Below are 23,438 nucleotides of genomic sequence, written 5' to 3'. Positions count from 1 at the left end.
CACCAGGAAGAGCGTGGCGAGATGGAGAGGGTCCCCACAGCAGCCCTCAGGCTTAGAGCCAAAAAGCTTTCCAGAGCAGGGTGTTCCTCCCCTCAGAAGTGTGAAGAATGCACCTCATAAACTTCAAAGCACAGAACAGCCAGCATTTTACTGAAACAACAAAAAATAGAGCCACACACACCCTAAGCCCCTCAGCTCAAGGACAGCAGCAGCTAACGTTCTGTCGTGTTTGCCTTTTCTGCCTCGGGTATTCCTGGCTCTGCTTTCCACTTGTGGCTACAAACGCCCTGCTCAGGCCAGTGGCAGGTACCATGGCAGGGCAGCTGAAGCAGGTGCCAGGACGTGCCTGGCCCAGAGTCTCCTGCGAAGTAGGGGCTGACTTTCCATGCTGCCCACTTCCCAGCAGCTCCTGAGGAGCAATGGCATCTTGGGAGAGGCTGGGGAGCCGCCTGGAAAGCTGTCCCTACACAAGCACACCCTCCTCACTATGTCACTGGACGGCGTAGAGGGACAGAACCGCCACAGCAGCCTGAGGTCAGAAATGCTGACTGAGTTGCAAGGCAGAATTTGGCAATAATCTATCATGAAGCGAGGGAGAAGCCACCCAGGGCGTCTTTGCAGACCAGCACCAGCAGCTCTAGCGCAAATGGGAAAGAGAATAAGTTCCCAATAAGGGCAGAGGCAAGATGCACTCATCAGAGCCAGGGCACAGCAGCAGCCAGGGCACCCCCAGAGCTGTGGAGTCAGGTGTCGGGCATCTTGGAACCAAGAGACTTGTGCTCTCCGCCCTTCCTGCAAGCGATTTTTGGTGATCCTGCCTCCGCCTCTGGCTCTCAGGACAATCGCGAGGCCAGTTGTCCAGGTCTGGCTTTGCCATCTTGGGGGACTTGGTAACAGATGAGGTTGGGCCTATGAGGGTCTTGGTCCGTGGAGTTGGGTGGACTGTTTCAAGGGCTGTCTGGGCTCCTTCCTGTATTGTCTGTCTGTGCCCACAGGACATTTTCTGAGGGAGTATGACAGAGCCTCCAAGAGTTACAGGGTACAACTTCAGGAGTCAAGCCTCAGAGAAATGCTGGCACAGCAGCAAGAGGACATCGATGCACTATAAATGCCCAGATTTATCATAGGAAAAGCGAAGGGTCGCACAAATTAGCAAGACAAACGGTATGACACCAATTTTGCAAAACAAAAAAAAAAAATTTTAGCCAGAATGTATATATACATCTCTCATGTGCCAGGGAAAAGCTCTGCAGGACACCCACTACACCAACAGCTGTCGCCCCCTCCAGGGAATAGGGGGAGGGGGGCAGATAGGCTTTCTTTCTTATTTAATAGGTTTTTGTTCAGTTGAGTTCACTGCACCTCGTGAGACTGTCTTCCCTCATCCATGCTTGGCCCCTGCACACCTCTGCCCCTGCACAGTTGTCACCAAATTGTGCCCAAGGCAGAGCTCCTTCCAAATCTCCAGGGCTGGCCTGCATCCCTCTGGGAAGCCTGAGCCTGTGAGGAGCTGTGTCCCATGCGAGGACCACATCTTCCCTCCCAGGCAGCCCCAGCAGAACACGGAGGGAAGGGTGCGCCTCCTTACACCCGGCCCATGGCAGGAAGGGCCTGGGATAAGTGGGTGCCATGGGGGAGAACAGCTCAACCAGCCAGGCAGGGGCTCCGGGAGAGTTCGGGCTCACTCTGAGATCATCAGTAACTGCTGTGACAGTGGTACCCAACAGAAATCGTCATCATCACAACAGGCAATTTCTTTCCATTCATCTAACCTCCTTGGCCCAACATTCAGGGCAAATGTCTAAGCCACTAAAGGCTACCTTCAAATGGACTTTTTCACACTATCTTTGTATTTTATTTCTTATTCTTTAAAATTATAATGTCCTATATTTTAGTAGCAAAAATTAAGAAATAGGTTTCTACCTGGACTTCCTTGCATGGCATTCTCTGCACAGAGCACACACCCCTGCTGGGTCCCTGGCTTGGGACACTCCATCCATCCTCCTCTGCAGCAGACGGGCCCCCCAGGTCCCCTGTCCAGCTTAGGCATCACCCAGTTCCAAACCTGCAAGATCTCCCTGCCATTCTGAATCCCCTCCTGGGTCCACATGGCCAGGACCTGATCAGGAAAAGCGAAGCCAGAACCATCGTCAATGCTGGAGAAGAGGCGCAGGCTGGAGCACAGGGACACGAGGGATGAGGTCGTGGTGGTGTGGCAGCCGCTCTCCTCTGGGACCTGCATGTCAGGAAGACTTCCATAGCGCCCAGCGTCCAAAGCCTCACGCCTGTGCGCTGTTGATGTGCTCTCCACCCTCCCCAGCCTGTGCTCAGAGGGCCTCACAGGAACAGCTCATGAGACCATCCTCAGCTCTCAAGAGGGGTCAGAGGTGCAGCCCCATCACATGACCTCTCCAAGGTCACATGGCTGTGCAGGTGAGAAAGCCGGGACATGCAACCAAGGCCCCCAGCACCCAGGACTCTGAGGCCTTGCACCCACGTGGCCCAACCGGCCAGCCCCAGTCAGCACACTCATCAGCACTTGGAGAGGGACGACAGAGGAGTTTTAACGTTCCACCCTTGAATTCACAAAGGTGGGAGCCTGGCCTCGCAGAGGCAGAGGCCAAGAGAGTCCATGCCAGCACCAGGAAAGTCTCAGCTGTGAAAAGAAACCCAAGGCAGGCTAGAAGGGCAGAAGTGCGCTGGCCCAGGCAGAGGCGCACACACCCCCAGACCCTCAGAATGCAGCGTGAGTGGCTCATGGCCACTCAAGGGGTTCGACAATGAAGGCAAGCCAGCTCAGGAGGCATCTCCCCAGCCCACACTAAGCATGACCTGTGGGACCTCATGTTGATCATTCTGGCCTTACATGGCTGCCTGACCCCTTTCCTCAGTGCTGGCTCCTGAGTTTCTTCTTTGTCATTCTCACTGATGTTAGCCTCACTGCAGCCTCGACCTCCTGGACTCAAGTGGTCCTCCTGCTCAGCCTCCCAAGTAGCTGGGACCACAGGCATGTGCCACTGCACCTAGATAATTTTTAAATCTTTGAGATGGGGTCTCACTATGTTGTCTCACCTTCTCTCAAACTCCTGGACTCAAGTGATCTGCCTGCCTTGGCCTCCCAGACTGCCGGGACTACAGGCATGAGCCACTGTGCTGGGTCCTCATTGATTTTTTTCACCAGGTTTCTAAATTATTTGGGTTTTTAAATTAAATTAAATTTATTTATTTATTTGAGATGGAGTCTCACTCTGTCACCCATGCTGGAGTGCAGTGATGCGATCTCAGCTCACTGCAACTTCTGCCTCCTGGGTTCAAGTGATTCTCCTGCCTCAGCCTCCTGAGTAGCTGGGATTACACATGTGTACCACCACACCTGGCTAATTTTTGTATTTTTACTAGAGACAGGGTTTCACCATGTTAGCCAGGTTGGTCTCAAACACCTGACCTCAAATGATCCGCCTGCCTCGGCCTCCCAGAGTGCTGGTATTACAGACGTGAGCCACCATGCCCGGCCCTCACTGACTTTAGAGTCAGAAACCTAGATTCTCAGGCGTATCTACCCCCGGTACAGAACAGCACTACTGGTCCTACAACACCACTCACCAAATTCAGGACCAATTGCAGCAGCAAGGAAGTATCCAGCCCCTGGGCAGCCATGGCCTGGTCTCCTCAAACTGCAGAGAGACCCAGTATTTGTGCAAGAGATAGAGCATGGGTTAAGGGATACTATCAGGACCAATCTTAGACAGACTCAATGGATCCTTTGGCAACTGATATGGCTTAGATCTGTGTTCCCGCTCAAATCTCATATTAAAATGTAATCCCCGATGTTGGAGGTAGGGCCTGGTGGGAGGTGACTGGATGCTAGAGGCAGATTTCTCACAAATGGTTTAGCACCATCCCTCTTAGTACTGTCCTCATGATAGTGAGTGAATTCTCATGAGACCTGGTTGTTTAAAAGTGTGTCGCACCTCCCTCCTCGCTTTCTTGCTCCTGCTCTGGCCATGTGACCTGTCTGCACCCCTTCACCTTCTGTCATGATTGTAAGCTTCCTGAGGCCTCCCCAGAAGCAGCTGAGCAGACACTGGCACCATGCTTCCTGCACAGCCTGCAGAACCGTGAGCTAATTAAACCTCTTTTCTTTATAAATTGCCCAGTCTCAAGTATTCCTTTAGCAATGCGAGAACTGACTAACACAGAAACACTGCCCTCGCCATTCCACAATGGGGAGGATGGGAGGGAGTTTTCTTGCTGGGGCGTATCACAGCACAGGTTGAGAAGCTGCCACATTCCTCACCTGAGCCCTGCCTTCTGTAGCCCTGGGAAGTGGGCACCTGAGCAGCACGTTCCTCACCTAAGCATTGCCTCCTGTAACCCCAGGAGGTGGGCACCTGAGTAGCACGTTCCTCACCTGAGCACTGCTTCCTGTAACCCCAGGAGGTGGGCACCTGAATAGCACATTCCTCACCTGAGCACTGCCCCCTGTAACCCCAGGAGGTGGGCACCTGAGTAGCACGTTCCTGATCACTGCCTTTTGTAGCCCCAGGTGGGCACCTGAGCAGCACGTTCCTCACCTGATCACTGCCTTCTGTAACCCCAGGAGGTGGGCACCTGAGCAGCACGTTCCTCACCTGAGTAACCCCAGGAGGTGGGCACCTGAGCAGCACGTTCCTCACCTGAGCACTGCCTTCTGTAACCCCAGGAGGTTGGCACCTGAGCAGCCATGTTCCTCACCTGAGCACTGCCTTCTGTAACCCCAGGTGGGCACCTGAGCAGCATGTTCCTCACCTGAGCACTGCCTTCTGTATCCCCAGGAGGTGGGCACCTGAGCAGCCACGTTCCTCAGCTGAGCACTGCCTTCTGTAGCACCAGGAGGTGGGCACCTGAGCAGCACGTTCCTCACCTGAGCACTGCCTTCTGTAACCCCAGGAGGTTGGCACCTGAGCAGCCATGTTCCTCACCTGAGCACTGCCTTCTGTAACCCCAGGTGGGCACCTGAGCAGCATGTTCCTCACCTGAGCACTGCCTTCTGTATCCCCAGGAGGTGGGCACCTGAGCAGCCACGTTCCTCAGCTGAGCACTGCCTTCTGTAGCACCAGGAGGTGGGCACCTGAGCAGCACGTTCCTCACCTGAGCACTGCCTTCTGTAACCCCAGGAGGTTGGCACCTGAGCAGCCATGTTCCTCACCTGAGCACTGCCTCCTGTATCCCCAGGAGGTGGGCACCTGAGCAGCCACGTTCCTCACCTGAGCACTGCCTCCTGTAACCCCAGGAGGTGGGCACCTGAGCAGCACAGGAGGTGGGCACCTGAGCAGCACGTTCCTCAGCTGAGCACTGCCTTCTGTAACCCCAGGTGGGCACCTGAGCAGCACGTTCCTCACCTGATCACTGCCTTCTGTAGTCCCAGGAGGTGGGCACCCAAACCACCCCCATCTTACATGTGAGCCTGAGGCTTGGAGAAGGTAACTCCCCTAGTGACACACAGCCAGGGAAGAGCAACACTGGACCCACCCCAAATCTATATGGCTCCAGAATCTACGTCATGTGGCCTCCCACATACATGCGTGTGTGCATGGCCTGTCCAGTTCTTGGACAGCTCGTTGTGTGGTGACACAGGCAGGGAGGGAGTCAGCAGTTTTAGTCAACAGAGAGTGACAGCAGTGGTTGCTGGGTTCAGGATTTAACTGTTACATTTTACCTGGTAATGAGACCAAGCCTTGCTCGGTTTAACCTGAGTGGAAGACTCCAGAAGTAGCACGGGCTCATGACTGAAGAGGCCAAGCTGGAATTCCTCAAGACTCACTTTGCCATCTCCGTCTTGATCCAGTTTGTTAAACAGGTCTTCGAGTTCCTAAACAAAAGCCATCATACCTCAGGCCCACCCACAAGAGCTCCACCCAACCTCCCTCACCAGGGCTCCCTCCTTCCCTCCCTCTGGTTCCAAGTACCCAACAAGGGCCATTTCCTAGTCTTATCCAGCCTTAAAACTGTGTAGACCATGCGGGCTGTATTTTCCAAAGGCGCCCCCTCCCTCTATCTTGTAAAACCCACAGGACTTGGTTTCCATTTCACTGTGAGTGGGTGTCACCTGAACTTCCCAGTTCTACAAATGCTTATTCAGTGTCTGCTGGGGCTGGAGCCTGCGGGATGCTGAGCAAGGCCAGGCCCTGCAGTGTGAGGCCCAGAAAGGACACAGGGCTGAGAAGAACTCCAGCAAGGCACACTGGCCTCCCACCTAGGAGGAGAAAGAACATGGCCACTGGAGAGTGCGGACAGGCTTGGGGGCCTTGTCTTGGCTGCGCAGTGGAACCTGGCCACACAGAGAAGGGGGAAAGGCATCCAGGCAGAGGAAGGATGTGAGTGAAGGAACGGGAAGTGCCTGCTACACCTGAGCATGGCAGGGAGTCGGTGAGACTGGGCAACTCCATCAGAGATGGGCTTTCAAAGGTGTCTGGAGTTTTTAGCCTTTGGCAGAAATGCCAAGAGCCACCAAAGGATTTTAGATTAGAAAGTGATGCACCTAAATGAGTGGCTGAAGGGCAGAGGGGTTTCCAGACCCAATACTAAACCGTGACCATGGCCAGGAACACGTGGCTGGATGGCCTGCTGTGCCCCTCACCTCTTTCTCGAGTCCCTGGAGCCCGACGCTCTGGCAGACCACAGCCAGCTCCTGCTCGCTCAGGTGCCCGCTGCTGCCCACCCCCAGCTCTTCCCACATGCCCCGGATCTGGCTCTCTGGGGTGTCAAAGGAGGGGCTGCAGGACTTCTTGGGGCTCCCAAAGTCCTCGGAATCCCAGGTCTGCAGCTCTCCTGAAGCAAGGGAGGAGTCACAGTTAGACCCTGATGCATACACAATGGAGCACAACTCAGCCTTAGAAAGGACGTTCTGCCCTTTCCAACAGCATGGATGAATGTGGAGGACATTACGCTAAGTGAAATTAGCAGACACGGAAAGACAAACACTGCGAGATCTCACTCACATGTGGGATCTAAGGAAAGGGGAACTCACAGGAGCAGGGTGTAGAAGACTGGTTACAGAGCTGGGTGGTGGGGGAGATGCTAGTGGAGGGGGGTCACTTTCAGTTACAAGATGACTAAGTTCTAGAGCCCTAATGTACAGCATGGTGCCTACAGTTAATAAGACCCGATTGCTTCCTTGAAGTTTGCTAAGAGAGTCTATCTCAAGTGTTCTCAGCACACACACATAACTAGGTGAGATGGACGTGTTAACTGGCTGGACTGTGGTCATCATTCATTTCACAATGTACACGTCTCAGATCATCACATTGTACACCTTAAATATATACAATTTTTATTTGTCAATCACACCTCAATAAGGCTGGGGAGAAAAACCAGCAACAGTTAAGTCCTGTGCTCCAGGCTGAAGCATTTCGGGGAAGCACAGCAATGCTGGTCAGTGACTCTGAAATCAGACGGATCGATGGATAGAGGGCTGGATGGATGGACAGATAGAGGGATGGACGGACGGACAGAGGGATGGACGGACGGACAAAGGGCAGCTGCAAAGCACCAAAGGTGGAATTAGGTGGTTGGTACATGGGTTTTCATGCCACAGTTGTTTGCACTTCACTCTGTTTACACATTTTCAAAATAAATGTTAGGGGAAAATATCTGCCTGTAATGGGGAAAATTCTTTCTGAAGAGAACCTTCTATGGTCAGCTGTGCAAGCACTTAAAAGAGGCAGAGGGGCTGGGCGCGGTGGCTCATGCCTGTAATCCCAGGACTTTGGGAGACCGAGGCGGGTAGATCACGAGGTCAGGAGTTCAAGACCAGCCTGACCAAATTGGTGAAACCCTGTCTCTACTAAAAATACAAAAATTAGCCGGGTGTGATGGCAGCCACCTGGAATCCCAGCTACTCAGGAGGCTGAGGCAGAGAATTGCTTGGACCCAGGAGGCGGACACTGCAGTGAGCCGAGATCATCACACCACTGCACTCCAGCATGGGCTACAGAAGACGACTCCGTCTCAAAATAAAAAAAGAGGGCGAGGGCTCTATTATTTGTATTTACAATAAAAAGACCAGTCTTTCAATAGCTTAATTTTTTAAAACTTTTCTAACTTACACAGAGCAAAGAGTAAAGTGAAGTCCACAGCACCTGCTGCTCAGGCTCCACTATGACAGCACCCTGCCACAGGCTTCTTCTCTACCCGCTTTTCTTACAACTGAAGTGTTTAGAAGTACAGATGCTCCCCAACTTACGATGGAGCTACAGCCCAACAACCCCACAATAAGCTGCAAATGTCAAGTCGAAGATGTGCTGAATATACCTAACCCACCGACATCGTAACTGGGCCTGGCCTACCTTACACATCTCAGAACACATTAACCGACAGTGGGGCAAAATCCTCTAACACAAAGCCTATTTTAGACTAATGTGTTCAATGTCTCATGTAATCTACTGAACACTGTACTGAAAGTGAAGATCAGAATGGTCCCATGGACACTGAAGGATGGCTTCTACTGAATGCATATTGACCTCACACCATCACAAAGTTGAAAAATCGTTGAGTCAAAACATCATGAGTCTGGATCCATCTGGGGTATCTGAAATCACAGATCTCATGTTACTTCTGCCCCACATATTTGATCTATATCTCTAGAAAAAATATATATATTCTTACATCACCACAATGCCACTACCACACCTAACAAAATCAACAGGATTTTCCCAAGTGTCTCAAAAATATATTCTTACAGTTGATTTGTTTGAACCAGCATCCAAACTGTTCAGGATGCCCTTGGCTGTTATTCCTCTCACATCCTTCAGCCACAAGCACCTCTCCCAAATCCCCATAGCCCATGCCTTTTTAAAGAAATCAGACCCACTGTCTTGTGCAATGTTCCACATCCGGATCTATCTGCTTGCTTCCCCAGGGTGTCGTCTAACGAGCTCCTCCATCCTTAACATTTCCAGAAAACCTGAGTTACCATCAGAGTCTAGTTTGGCTGCAGGCTCGACATTTTTTTTTTTTTTTGCAGGTGGCGGTGTGTCCTCTGCGCGCCTCACTCGGGAGGCACTGGTGTCTTTAGGACTCATCAGCGGGCTCAGGTGGTGGATGGCCACTTCTCCTAACCTTTGTCTTCCGCCGCTTGTCTTCTTGATGTGTTTGAAACTGTGGAAACAGCTTGAGAATGAGGACAGACACTGAGTGTCCAGGAGAAAGTGTCTATGGTGAGTTACATGTCCAGCCAGACGTGTTCCTATGGTGAGCTACGTGTCCAGCCAGACATGTTCCTCCATGCCTCATCCACACCGCCTAGCCTAGAGCAGGGACATGGCCGCTTCCACCCAACACAGACTTTAGTGTTGCAGTTCTGCTTCAGCGGTCTGGATCCTTCAGGTAGATGAGCCATGTGGGCGTGAATTACTGATAACCCCGCTGGTAACGGGAAAGCCACCATCCCCCAAAGGAAGCCAGATCGTGTGCTCACAAATGACACTGTGGGTTGGGTTGAGGAAAACAAGAGGAAAGGGACGGGTAAGAAAAGGCCACCTTCGAGGTCCCTTCCGGCCTAAGATGCCTGAAATCTCCAAGGAAAAATGTGAAAGCAATCCTGATACTGGGTAATTTCTTAGGCTGGCAGAAGAGGTCGGGCAAGTCCTCTGAGCTTGACATGAGTGTGTGCGCACTACTGTCTGTCCGCTCTGATCCTGTACAAAGGTTACTGTAAACTGCTGGAAGGAACCCCAACCTGGTCTCCAGGCGAGAGCACTGAAATTGGTGGGTGAAAAACAGCCTCCTCCTGCGAGCCCTTCCCTTCGCTGCTCTAGATCTAGACATCAAGTTCAAGGATGTAAGACATGGCGGCTTGGCTGACTTTTCTCAGCACACAGGAATCTGCCTGCTTTGTCCAGCACCACCACAGCTGGAAGCTCAGGTCAGTTCCCCTGACATTTACTGAGATAAAAGTTGAACAAATAACGGCCCTGGCATTCAAGGATCATGGTCCAAGGGGTGCTGTTTACTTTGGCAGAAATCCCAGGGCAATGCCCTCTATCCAAGCTATGTTTCTGCACAGTCAGCCCATGTGACCGCCTGTGTGGGGAGGCCTCATTAGGGTATCCACTGACTCACACGGAAAAGCCTGGAAAGATAGTGAAACTGCTCACATGACTAAGAAACACAGACCAGTGCTACTCCCTGCCCTGCATGGTCAGCGGCCTGCCTGGCCTGCAGCCCAGCCCAGGGCAAAGGGAATGGCGGGGCACCCCATCGGGTTGGGGGATCCTGGGGTACAGGGCACTGACTGGGAGGCACTGACCCTGTCCACGCCTCACCAGTGGGATCCAGTGCAGCCTGATGACTTCCTGGGATGGCCTCATGCCAAGGGGACACATCCAACACTGCCACCCTGGTCCTTCTGCAACATGGGGAGCCAGGAGGCGCTGGCAGCCTGAAGAGGGCTCTCGGCATTCAGCCGGGCTCCAGCCTCTCCTCCCCAGTCACCTGCATCCCTGCACCCTGAAACACTAGCTCCTTTTATCACTGCCTCCTCAAAGGCCATGGTAGCCTCCTGCACTCCCTACACCTGCACCTTACATGCCTGGCTGCTAAGGATCCTGCAGTTTGCTCCCTACACGTCCATCAATGCCCCCGGCCTTCCTGTTTCCTGAAGCACACGACACCCCCCTGTTCTAACTTCTCCCCTCTTTGCCTTCCCTCTTCTTTTTAGCCTGCCCATGTGAGGCAGTTTGGAAATGTGGCTTCAAATTTCTTTGACACTCTTCCCTTCAGGTCTGTGTCCCTTCTCCTTGAATCTGGTAGCCCTGTGACAGCTTTGATCAATAGAATGTGGTGGAAGGGATGCTTTGTGACTTTGAGGCTGGCCTGAACTCAGTGAGGAAATCCCAGCCCTGTTTTTGGGATCACGTGTCCTTAGGGCCCTAAGCCACCAGGTGAGACAGCTGACTATCTTGAGCCGCCATGCTGTAAGGAAGCCCAGCCACGCTGAGGCCTGCTGCAACCTCTCCGAGGCTGTCCTCAGCTGAGCTCCTCCAGCCCAGACGCATCAGTGACGCTTCATATGATTTCAGACCCAGCCTTCAAGTGTCCCAACAGAGGCCCCAGATGCAATGGAGTCCATCCTAAGTCTCTCACCTTCTCCAATCCTTCCTTGAGCACTGCAGCCCTGCTCCTTGGAGAAGCTCTGCAGCAGCGGTGTAAAAGCTTGTGCTGTGATCGTAAGGGCCTGGTGTGAACCTCAGCTCTTGTTCCCAAGCTCAGCAAGACCTCACTCCTGAGCCCCAAGCTGCTCTGAGAGGAGGAATGCTCGGATTATGCCAAGCCTGCTGCAAGGGTTAGCCGGGCTGCCAGCTTCACACCTGGGTAGTTCCTCAGAGCTCAGAGTCTGGCCACCACACTGATCCTCTCACACCCACCTCTCTGTGGGGCCCCTTTCTTCACTCTTGCAGGCATCACGTAAGTCAGCAGTCACTTCCACAGAGTCTTCTGTTTTTGCATTGTTTGCATAGGTGTTGGTCTTTTCTATCCAAAATACTCTAGGATTCATAATTAATATTTTTGTTTGCTTTTTAATGTCAAGGAAGTATTATAGGCAAACACAAGATAATTAAAATTAAAAAGAAGTCCTCCCCTCCCAGAGCCTTTGTTCCTCTCCCCAGGGGGATCCACTGGGAAGTTTTTCTGCCTAGCTTTCTGTCCCCATGACATACGTAATGCATGTCACTCCAGAAATGTGGTGAGGGAGCTGAAGTCTCAATCATGCCCCTGCATGTAGCTTCTCTTCCCAAAATGCCAGATCTTGCAGAGGGCACCACGGCAGCATGGACAGTCAGCCTCCCCTTGCACGCTGCACAGTGCTGTGAGGCTGCACGCTGTGATTTGCTTATGTGTACCAGCTGCTGGCCTTCTGGCTGCTATGTAAGGCTCTGAGCTCCAGGACCAGGTATTACACTCCATTTGTGGGACAGATGAAACCCTGGTGGGTGTTGAGACTGTGCCTGCACAGCAGGTGAGAGGCTGTATCTAGCCCAGCGTGCCAGGAAGGAGGTGCAGGGGCAGTCTGAGGTGACGGGGCCAAGCAAGGCCCTCCTGCCTGAAACCACAGGGCCACACCTGCCAGCTGGGGTCACATCAGTACTTGCAGACCATGAAGTGTGACGAACCACGCTGCTCCCTCGGCCACGGGCCTCTGCCCCGGGGTCTGACCTTGGGAGGATGAGGACTGAGTGACGGCCTCACTGCTGTGATGACGACATTCTGACCACTCCTGGAGAAGGAAGAATCCAGTGGGACAAAACCCACCCCACGCATTTCCCAGGAAATTAAACTTGTGGTTGTGTACTGCCCAGTGACCCAGCTCTTCAGCTTTCAAAGCTCTGGGCAAAGGCAGAGAGTACTGAATGCGAGGCTGAGGCTTTACCTTGTGCTTCGAATAATTCATTCTGAGCTTCTTTAGTGCTCTTGGCCTCTTCATCTGACTTGAGACTCTGTAGAAAGATGCAGAGAGAAGGCTGTGAGTTCCAGGGGACGCTGCTGGGGACGGAGCACCAGGAACAAATAGAGCAGGATGTTTCGGGAAGTGGGGGATGGCTGAGTATGGAGTCAATTCCTCCGAGGAAAAGCCCACCCCCACCTTGGGGCTGCCCTGCATGCCAGCTAGCAGCCCCAGGTGAGCCCCGCCTAGCAGCAGCAACGGGCTGGGCCGGCGAGACAGGGGACATGCCTTGTTCTGCACGCTCGGGGCTCCTCAATATAAACCCAGTTGTCAACAGTTGACACTGAAAATACAATCAAACACTCGTGTCATAGCAGCAGAGAAGCCTGTCCCCCTCTGCATGGTGATGGCTTCAGACCCAGCACTTGAAAGAAGCCAGCCCTGCAGCCACAGCCAATCTTTCAGTCTCAGGACACACTCGCCATACAAGGCTTGCAACATGCCTCTCTGCACCTTTCCCTCATCAACCATATCAGTTCAGCAAACAGTCGCAAGGTGAGAGCAGGTTTCTGTATCCCTCCAAGGGCTCCGCGATATCACAGCGCCTGGTAATCACCTCACACCCCAGCAGCCTTTGCAAACCTGTACCCAAGACAAGAGCCCGGGCCATCAAGAAACACGCAACTTAAGTGAAAACCTCGTGCCGCAGTGACTGCATCAGCCAACTGGAATCAAAGTCTGCTTTTGTCCGGGTGTTGTGTGTCCCCACAACTGACTGTGGAATGGATGCCTGGTGACCAAGACTCTGTATGCTTCAAAGCTGGCACTGGCTCTGATCGGGGAGAATCTGTGAGTTGGTGATAAATACGCAACCCCATTTTTTAATGAGTTCAACTCCACTGACAACCCTAAAGGCAGCTTTCCCTGTATTCAGGTTTTGGGAATCAAAGATGATTTAAACAGAATGGCACCAATGATGATCCACCACAAGGAGGAGATTCACTATCTCTCCATCCTTGAGGTCCAAATTTTTAAAAAAGAACAAAAAAGGAATGTTCTGGATTTACTGGCATCGCCTAGATGTCACATGCCCCTGAGAAAAAAGACTCTTAAGATTTAAATATATTTTGGTTGTTTTCCCTCTTTGACTTTACAAATGTTGAAAACAAACGGTAAACAAGTCCACTTGGGGGCCCGACCTGTCTGAGGATGTGCTCCTGATCGAGACCCATCTGGCAGAAGCTGACAGCACAGAGAGCAGGAACCAGGAACCTTTTGGAATCCTTGAAAATGGTTCGACCCATCCATGATTAACTTACAAGCTGTGGACCTGCCCCATGGACATATTTCTTAACATGAAGCTCCACGAGACTCTGGTAGCCATCTCCTGGGCCCATCCCCCTCTCCTTGGGTGATCCCTGCATCCCAGGCACCTGCAGCAAATGACCCAGGGAGCCTGGGGGACAGGGAGGCAACTTCCAAGGCCCTAGGACGCATTGGCTCCTATAGGCCAGTTGTAAGTGCTGGGCCTCAGTATAACTAAGTGTTCAAGATAGGTAGGGCTGGGAGTTGACACACTCACACTCCTAACCTCGAGGCTGTTTCAAAAAGGCATCTTCCCTTTTCTACTCTTAGCACATTGACCCTTCACTCCCATGAAGCCATAAACATTGCCTTCTAGAGTTGGTGGTGGTATCGGGGAAAGAGAGATATTGTATACAAAGGATTCATGATAGTGAGTTCTCATGAGACCTGGTTGTTTAAAAGTGTGTAGCACCTCCCCCTCCTCTCTATTCCTCCTTCTCCAGTCATGTAAGACATGCCTGCTTCCCCTTCGCCTTCCGCCATGATTGTGAGTTTCCTGAGGCATCCCCAGCCACGCCTCCTGTACAGTCTGAGGAAATTCTCTATTGCACTAATTCAGGAGAGAACCCTGTGTCCAGGACTGTCCTGAAGACAACCAGACCCAATTTAAATGAAATGGCACTCCCCAAAGTGACCAAGCTTCTGGCGACTCAGGGTGCCTGAGAGGGCGGCTGCCCTCCCCACATCTTGTGATTATGTGCTACAAACAGGGATGAAGGGAAGCATTTGTTATTCCCAACACTGGGCAGCTGGGGTGGGAGAGGGGCCTGACCCACCTCCACACTCTCCAGAGACGCTGAGCGCCAGAGGTGACTTTTCAGGCTGGCCTGGGTTTGCTGCTCGGGCACGTGTCTGGCTTCTGTGGCAGCATCACATAGCTCAGGCCGGCTCCGACGGCCATACCACTTAGAACCATTCACATACTTTGGAGGGATGGCACTGGAGGCACCTGGAAAGAAAACAGGAAATTTGGTGGGGGTCCTTTATAGCAGTTCTGGGCCCATGAAGGCCAGCAGGTACCCTCTGAGAAGGTGCACACTCAGCACCCAGTGCGCCTCTCAAACATGTACTGCTCTGCACACAGCAGCATCTGGAAAGACATGAGAGACAGTGAACAATGGCAATTCTATGACCTTGGGTGGGAGACTGAGAAAGCAAGGGTGGGGAGAGGAGGACTTTCCCCTAAACTCTGTATGCTATTTACACTTCTTCAAGCACATTTGCTTTTATGTAATGAAAAACTAATACAAAATCTAGCTATCTATGCTAAGGAGCAATAAAACCTCCAATAATCCAAGAACATATAGCTGATGATCACCTGACTCTCAGTACCCTGAGTGAACACGCTAAATGTCAAGTGACATTCCAGGCAGCTGACAATAACACAGGGTGACCAGAATATCTCTCACCCCACTGGGACAGAGTCATCATGTGCCTTATTAACAATCATCCCAAGACAGCAGGCACCATCAAGGACTGGCCTAGCACACTCTCACCAGAACGGTCTGAGCGTATGGGAAGTTAATATGGTTTGGCTCTGTGTCCCCACACAAATCTCATGTCAAATTGTAATCCTCAGTATTGGAGGAGGGGCCTGGTGGGAGGTGATTGGATCATGCAGGTGGATTTCCCAATTGCTGTTCTCATTATACTGAGTTCTCATGAGATCTGGTTGTTTAAAAGTGTGTAGCACCTCCCCCTGCTCTCTCTTCCTCCTTCTCCAGTCATGTAAGACATGCCTGCTTCCCCTTCGCCTTCCGCCATGATTCTGAGTTTCCTGAGGCATCCCCAGCCATGCCTCCTGTACAGTCTGAGAAACTGTGAGTCAATTAAAACTCTTCTTTAAAAATAAATTACCCAGCCTCAGGTGGTTCCTCACAGCAATGTGAAAACAGACTAATACAGAAAATTGGCACCAGGAGTGGAGTATTGCTACACAGATACGTGAAAATGTGGAAGCAGCTTTGGAATTGGATAACAGGCAGAAGTTCAGACAGTTTGGAGGGCTCAGAAGAAGATAGGAAGATGTGGGAAAGTTTGTAACCTTCTAGAGACTTGTTAAACTGATGTGACCAAAATGCTAATAGTGATATGGACAATGAAGTCCAGACTGCAGTGGTCTCAAATGGAGATAAGGAGCATATTGGGAACTGAAAAAAGGTCACACTTGCTACGCTTTAGCAAAGAGCCTGGTGGCATTTTGCCTCTACCCTAGAGATCTGTGCAACTTTGAACTTGAGAGAAATGATTTAGAGTATCTGATGGAAGAAATTTCTAAGCAGCAAGGCATTCAAGATGTGCCCTGGCTGCTTCTAACAGCATATGCTTATATTCATGAGCAAAGAGATGATCTGAAACTAAAACTTATATTTAAAAGGGAAGCAAAGTGTGAAAGTTTGGAAAATTTGCAGCCCGGCCATGTGGTAGAGAAGAAAAATCCATTTTCAGGGGAGGAAGGAACTCAAGTCAACTGCAGAAATTTGTGATAGTAAAGAGGAGCCAGATGTTAATATCTACGACAATGGAGGAAATGCCTGCAAGGCATTTCAGAGAGCTTCATGGCACCCCCTGCCATCACCAGCTCACAGGCCAAGGAGGAAAGAATGGTTTCATGGGCTGGAGATAGAGAGCTGCTGCCCTGTGCAACTTTGGGACACTGCTCCCTACGTCCCAGCTGCTCCAGCTCCAGCCATGGCTAAAATGGGCCAAAAATATCTCAGGCTGCTGTTCCAGAGGGTGCAAGCCATAAGTCTTGGTGGCTTCCATGTTGTGTTGAGCCTGCAGGTGGACAGAGGGCAAGAGTTGAGGCTTGGGAGCTTCCACTTAGATTTCAGAGGATATATGAAGACATCTGATGTCCAGGCAGAAGTCTACTGCAGGGACAGAGCCCTCATGGAGAAGCTCTATTAGGGCAGTGTAGAGGGGAAATATGGGGTTGGAGCCCACACAGAGTCCCCACTGGGCACTGCCTAGTGGAGCTGTGAGAAAAGGGTCACTGTCCTCCAGACCCTAGAATGGTAGATCCACTGATAGCTTGCACTGTGCACCTGGAAAAACCACAGGCACTCAACATCAGCCCATGAAAGCAACCACAGGGCCTGTACCCTGCAGAGACACAGGATGGGAGCCCACCCCTTGCATCGGTGTGGCCTGAATGTAAGACATGGAGTCAAAGGAGATTATTTTAGAGCTTTAATATTTAATGACTGCCCTGCTGGGTTTCAGACTTGCATGGGGCCTGTAGCCCCTTTGTTTTGGCCAATTTCTCCCTTTTGGAACAGGAACATTTACCCAATACCTGTATCCCCATTGTATCTTGGAAGTACCTATCTAGTTTTTAATTCTACAGGCTCATAGGCGGAAAGGACTTGCCTTGTCTCAGATGAGACTTTGGACTTGGGCTTTTGAGTTAATGCTGGAATGAGTTAAGACTCTGGGAGACTTGTTAGAAGGCATGATTGTGTTTTGACATGTGAGAAGGACATGCATGAGATTTTGGGGGGGTGTGCAGGGTGAAATGATATGGTTTGGCTGTGTGTCCCCACCCAAATCTCATGTTGAATTTAATTCCCAATGTTGGAGGAAGGGTCTGGTGGGAGGTGATTGAATCATGGGGGCAGAACTTCCCTCTTGCTGTTTTTGTGATAGTGAGTGCATTCTCATGAGATCTGTTTTTTTAAAATTGTTGTTTGTTTGTTTTTGTTTTGTTTTTTTTTGAGACAGAGTCTTGCTCTGTCACCCAGGCTGGAGTGCGGTGGTGCAATCTCAGCTCACTGCAAGCTCCACCTCCGGGGTTCACGCCATTCTCCTGCCTCAGCCTCCCAAGTGGCTGGGACAACAGGCACCTGCCACCATGCCCGGCTAATTTTTTTTGTATTTTTTTTTTTAGTAGAGACGGGGTTTCACTGTGTTAGCCAGGATGGTCTCGATCTCCTGACCTTGTAAGCTGCCCGCCTCGGCCTCCCAAAGTGCTGGGATTACAGGTGTAAGCCACCACACCCAGCCCAAGAGCTGGTTGTTTAAAAGTGTGTAGCACCTCCCGCTTCACTCTCTTCCTCCTGCTCTGCCATGTGAAGACGTGCCTGCTTCCCCTTTGCCTTCCACCATGATTGTTCCTGAGGCCTCCCCGGCCATGGTTTCTGTACAGCCTGCAGAACTGTGAGTCAGTTAAGCCTCTTTTCTTCATGAATTACCCAGTCTCGGGTAGTTTCTTATAGCAATATGAGAACAAACTAATACAGAAGTGTTGATAAGGAATAGGACCATTTAGTTGAGGAACACTTTTAAATTCTAATTGGAAAAGAAAGAAAAAGAAAAAGAAAGAAAAAATATAATTGAAACAGGTGAGAAAAAGCACAAGTTCTGAACAGCTTGTTGTTTCTTTGGAAGCACTGACAACATGTCCCACAGGCTGAGACAGTTTTAAGCTTAGATGCGCCCACCATGCACCAAGGAGAAGGACCTTCTGTGTTCTCCAGCACAGATGGGAAAACACAACATCAGGGGACCAGGCTGTCACCTCCTCAAGGTGCTTTGATATCTTTGATCACCCTCCAAGCTCCTGTGCCTTAGGGAGAGTAGGGAGCCCTTTCACATCTTAAAGAAGGAAAGTGTGAATTGGAGCAACTTACACCTCACACAGGTCATGCATATGGCTAGGGGGTGCTGACTCTGAACCCAGGGCTTCTTCTCCCACCCCAGGGCTCCTTCCCAGCACCTCTGCAACCAGCAAGAGGAAGTGGGAAGGGGCAACCACCAGCACACAGCAGAAGGAGTGGGGTCTGGCAACAGTGCACACACAAGGGCCTAGGACTTCAAGCTGGAGAACCGGGACCCAAATCCTGGCCATCGCTTACTAACTGTGGAATGGTGAATGAATCTCTTCTCACCTGGGGCCTCAGTTTCCTCATCTGAATAACAGGTATGGTAAGTAATGCCACAGGATTTCTATGAGGGTTAAATGGACTCTTTGTAAACGTACACAAAGCTCAATGCCATATGTTCACACAGAAAACCTCTGTGTGAGCCTGGTCCCTTCTGCTTTCCCGTCCTCTGCCCCAAACCCTGTGACAGCCTTGTCTACTGCCACACACCCCTCCTGACCAGGACATCCTGCTATGAGACACGAGGGAAGTGCTCCCTATGTGACACACTAAATAATACCACAAACACAACACCCCTGCAAAAGGGAAAGAGCCACACCCATTTCACACCCTCCTGACATGGGGCCATCTGCAACCAAGAAGCAGGCCGCCACCAACTCACCACTCCAGGCCTGGGCAGCCGTCCCTCTGACCTTGCCCACAGCCTGTTACCATCCTGGCACCTTGAGGCTGGAACCAAGGCCAGGTGGCTTTCTCCAAGGATGCCACTTCCACTTAGGGACATAGCCTGTGTCCCAGCAGCCCTGTCCCTGTAACAGGATTCTGATCAGTCACATTAGCACAGGGCAGTGTCATCATCCACGGCAGGCACAGCGCGAGTTATTATATGACACCATTTCACAAATAAACCAAGGAAGAAAAAACATCAAGTGTTTTTTCCAAGTCCATATACCTTGGGGGTGACAGAAAGTAAGGTAGAATTCAGTTTTCAGAACTGCTGGATTCTTTCATTAGAATATTACACTCCAAAAGTTAACAAACAAATAATGAAAAGAAAATACGGAGGAAATCCTCTTACCTGATTCCAAAGAACTACTGTCTTCATCTGAGGGGCGAACACCAGCATTTGAAGACAACACAGCCACAAAACCTTCCTTAAATTCCTCAAAGTTAACCTGGGTGAATTGAAGGTGAGAGAGGACAATGTCGCTTTCAACAGATCACACATTTCATAAGCGACTCTTTTGGATTTTCTCTCAGATAGAAACATATTATTACTGCCTTTTAGAATGAGAACATTCATGTTTTCAAATATTTACTTAAGATTTTTAAAAACAGAAGAGCATGATAAGGAAAGTATAAGTGAACCATAATCCTACCACCAAATAAACACTATCAACAATTTTATAAATCAAACAACATAATTAGGAAAGAGGGATCTGATGACCATGAAACGTTACAATAAGGTGAACGCCCATGGCATCCCCAACGCCGCCAGCACTGCAGAAGGCCTCTCCACCATGACCCTTTCCCCTACATCTCCTGAACCCTACCCTGACTTTTATGGTCACAGCTTCCTCGCTTTTCTAGACCTCATTTGCATGCATGCCTAAAGCTTAGTTTCATTTGGCTTCTCTGTGTCCTCAGAAGCTTTGCTATAGTACCCACCTGAGGAGGGGATTGCTGGGCCATAGAATGTGCCCTAATGGCACATTCCCTTGGTGAACTGAACCTTTTATTATAACAAAATGCTCACACTCTTTAATTCAGTAAAGCTTTTCACCTTAAAGTCCATTTTCTCTTTTAACAAGAAATGCCCGGCTAATGCCAGCTTTCTTTTGGTCAATATTTATATGATATTATCTTTTTATTGAACTTTTAATTCCAATTTTTAATATTCTTATGTTTTAGATATGTCTCTTATGAACAGTAACAGTTGGATTTTGTCCAACCTGACAAACTTTATCGTTTAACTTAAATATGTAATCTAATTACATTTAATGTGATTACTGATTTACTGGATTTAAACTGACTATTTTTCTTTCTGCTTTCAATTTGACTTGCTTGTTTTTCTCTCCCCTCCCCCATCCTGCCTTTGGATTTACTATTTTAGGATTTCACTTTTCTCTTATTAATTTAGACGTTATGGCCAGGCATGGTGGCTCATGTCTGTAATCCTAGCACTTTGGGAGGCCGAGGCAGGTGGATCACTTGAGGTCAGGAGTTCAAGACCAGCCTGGCCAATATGGTGAAATCCCATCTTTACTAAAAATACAAACATTAGCCGGGCATGCTGGCATGTGCCTGTAGTCCCAGCTACTCGGGAGGCTGAGGCAGAAGAATCACTTGAACTCAGGAGGCAGAGGTTGCAGTGAGCCGAGATAGCACCATTGTACTCCAGCCTGGGCAACAGAGCAAGACTCTGTCTCAAAAAAAAAAAAAAAAGAAAAAGAAAAAAGGAAGTTATATAGTCTATTTCCACTTTTCTACTGATTACCCTAAAATTACAACATCCATTCTTAGTTTACCAAAGTTGACTATTAATAATACTTTTACCCTCTTCTATGACAATACAAAGCCAATGAAATATATTAGCTCCAGTTACCACACTCCTGACTTCAATGCCTTTGTTATCATGTATTTTATTTCTATATGTTTTAAACCCTCACAAAATACTATTTTTGGTTTTGTATAATGTTCATTTTAGAATTATCCACATAGTTATTCTGTTTTTCATTTCTTCTTGCAATTCTGACTTTCCATCTGGAATAATTTTCCAACTATTTAAAATACATCCTTTAGAACTTTGTTTTTCTTGGCTGGGCGCGGTAGCTCACGCTTGTAATCCCAGCACTTTGGTAGGCCGAGGCGGGCGGATCACGAGGTCAGGAGATCGAGACCACAGTGAAACCCCATCTCTACTAAAAATACAAAAAAAAATTAGCCGGGCGTGGTGGCGGGCGCCTGTAATCCCAGCTACTCGGAGAGGCTGAGGCAGGAGAATGGCGTGAACCCGGGAGGCGGAGCTTGCAGTGAGCCGAGATCGTGCCACTGCATTCCAGCCTGGGAGACAGAGCGAGACTCCGTCTCAAAAAAAAAAAAAAAAAGAACTTTGTTTTTCTTGAATATGCCAGTGCCAAATTTTTTGTCTAACATGTTTTTATTTTACATTAATTCTTTTTTTAACAAACAAATCATTTATAACTTATAAATTATCCTTTTAGAATAGTGGAAATGACTCTGCTGTACATTTAAACAGAATGGATGAACAAATTGATACAGACATAGTCATACAATGAAATACCTGACAATGAAAAAGAACAAACCACTAATAGACACAGTAACACGAATGTATCTCAGAGACATACTATGGAGTAAAGAAGCCAGAGAATGGCCGGGTGCGGTGGCTCATGCCTGTAATCCCAGCACTTCGGGAGGCAGAGGCAGGGTGATTGCTTGAGCTCAGGAATTGGAAACCAGCCTGGGCAACATGGTGAAAAAAAAATACAATAATTAGCCGGGCATGGTGGCACGTGCCTGTAGACCCAGCTACTTGGGGGGCTGAGGCAGAAGGATTGCTTGAGCCCAGGGGGTCGAGGCTACAGTGAGCCAAGATCATGCCTGGGTGACAAAGTGAGACTCTGTCTCAAAAGAAAAGCCAGAGAGTATGTACTGAGTATGTGCTGTATTAAAATACAGAATTTATATAAAATTCAGAAACAGGAAAAAAAAAATCTATGGTGTTGGTGTCCAGACAGTGGTTAACCTTTGGTAGCAGAGGAACCAAAAAGAGACAAGATGAAGGATAAGGGTGTGATAGTTACACAGATGTGCTCAGTTTGGAATATTCACTGACCTGTACACTTGGACACATGGCTCTTTTCTCTAGGTATGCTTCAGTGAAAGTCACACAGAAAGAAATCAACAGAAGGGCTATTAGGTTAGTCAAAATACCACTACTAAGTGTTGAAGAAGAAGGTTTGGGGCCATAGGTCCAAGCATGCTTCCAAAATGTGGCCAAGAATTTGCATAAGCACATCTCTGTTGCTGCCACTGAATGCAAAATATGGCTGTTTCTTTGCAGACACCTCTGCCTGGGACACACGTGTATTACTATCTGACATTAAATTATACATGAATTTGCTTATTTTCTGCCCCCCAGTTAAAATGTGAGCTCACTTTTGGCATACAGTAGGGGCTCAACAAATATTTATTGGGTGTCTTTGCTTCTATATCCTTTCACTGCTAAGCAGAACTCTCCTTTTTACAGAGGCATTCTTTCACCTTTATTCTTAAAGGATATTTTTACTCGGTATGAAATTCAGGTTGGCAGTTATTTTCTTCTAGCATATTGGAGATATCTTTCCACTGTCTTCTGACTTCTACTGTTGCATTACAGAAAGCAACGGTCAATCTAACTATGGCTCACTTGTAGGATATGTCTTTTCTCTAGCTTCCCTTTTAAAATTATTAAACTTTTCATCTTGAGATCATTATAGATCCATATGCAGTTGTAAGAAAAATACAAAGAGATCCTGTGTACCCACTTCTGGCTGTTTTTAAGATACTCTCTGGCTTTGTTTTCCTTCAGTTTCACATAATATGCCAGGTATAGATGTCTCTTTATCCTGCTTGGAATTCCATGGGCTTTTGGAATCCCAAGAAGTAATAACTCAATCCTCTATTTGACAAAGAAGGAGAGGGAAGAGGAAGAAAAAGAAAGTGGGATAAAGGATCAGAAAGGGAGGAAAATAGAAAAAATTAGAGTATGACTCCAGGGTAGACCTGTTTTGTTGTCACTGGGTTGGTTGGTTGGTCTGTCTGTTGTATTTTTCATATGTTTCGCCACGTTGGCCAGGCTGGTCTCAAACTCCTAGCCTGAAGTGATCAACCCGCCTCGGCCTCCCAGAGTGCTGGGACCACAGGCATGAGCCACCACGTCCAGCCCCCACACTGCTTCTGGCCTCTGTGGTAGACCTCCCAGACGGGGCGGCCGGGCAGAGGCGCTCCTCACTTCTTCCCAGACGGGGCGGCCGGGCAGAGGC

General features: G+C 49.5%; 1 protein-coding gene across 8 annotated transcripts in view; it reads right to left on the bottom strand.

Annotated features, from left to right (window-relative positions):
* NINL (ninein like) overlaps nt 1-23,438 on the bottom strand; it is a 141,404-nt gene that overhangs the window by 46,143 nt on the left and 71,823 nt on the right. For all 8 annotated transcript variants that reach the window (XM_058432964.1, XM_032142251.2, XM_058432968.1 and 5 more), the window contains 6 exons: nt 19,472-19,568; nt 14,566-14,738; nt 12,410-12,476; nt 6,620-6,810; nt 5,699-5,851; nt 2,066-2,236 (listed from right to left, as the gene is read on the bottom strand). In XM_058432964.1, coding sequence (XP_058288947.1) covers nt 2,066-2,236; nt 5,699-5,851; nt 6,620-6,810; nt 12,410-12,476; nt 14,566-14,738; nt 19,472-19,568 — 852 coding nt within the window. The remainder of the gene's footprint in view (nt 1-2,065; nt 2,237-5,698; nt 5,852-6,619; nt 6,811-12,409; nt 12,477-14,565; nt 14,739-19,471; nt 19,569-23,438) is intronic.

Source organism: Hylobates moloch, unplaced genomic scaffold, assembly GCF_009828535.3.
Source record: "Hylobates moloch isolate HMO894 unplaced genomic scaffold, HMol_V3 SCAFFOLD_21, whole genome shotgun sequence".
Lineage (NCBI taxonomy): Eukaryota > Metazoa > Chordata > Mammalia > Primates > Hylobatidae > Hylobates > Hylobates moloch.
Note: the sequence above shows the minus strand (reverse complement) of the source record. Positions and strands in the feature narration are given on the sequence as shown.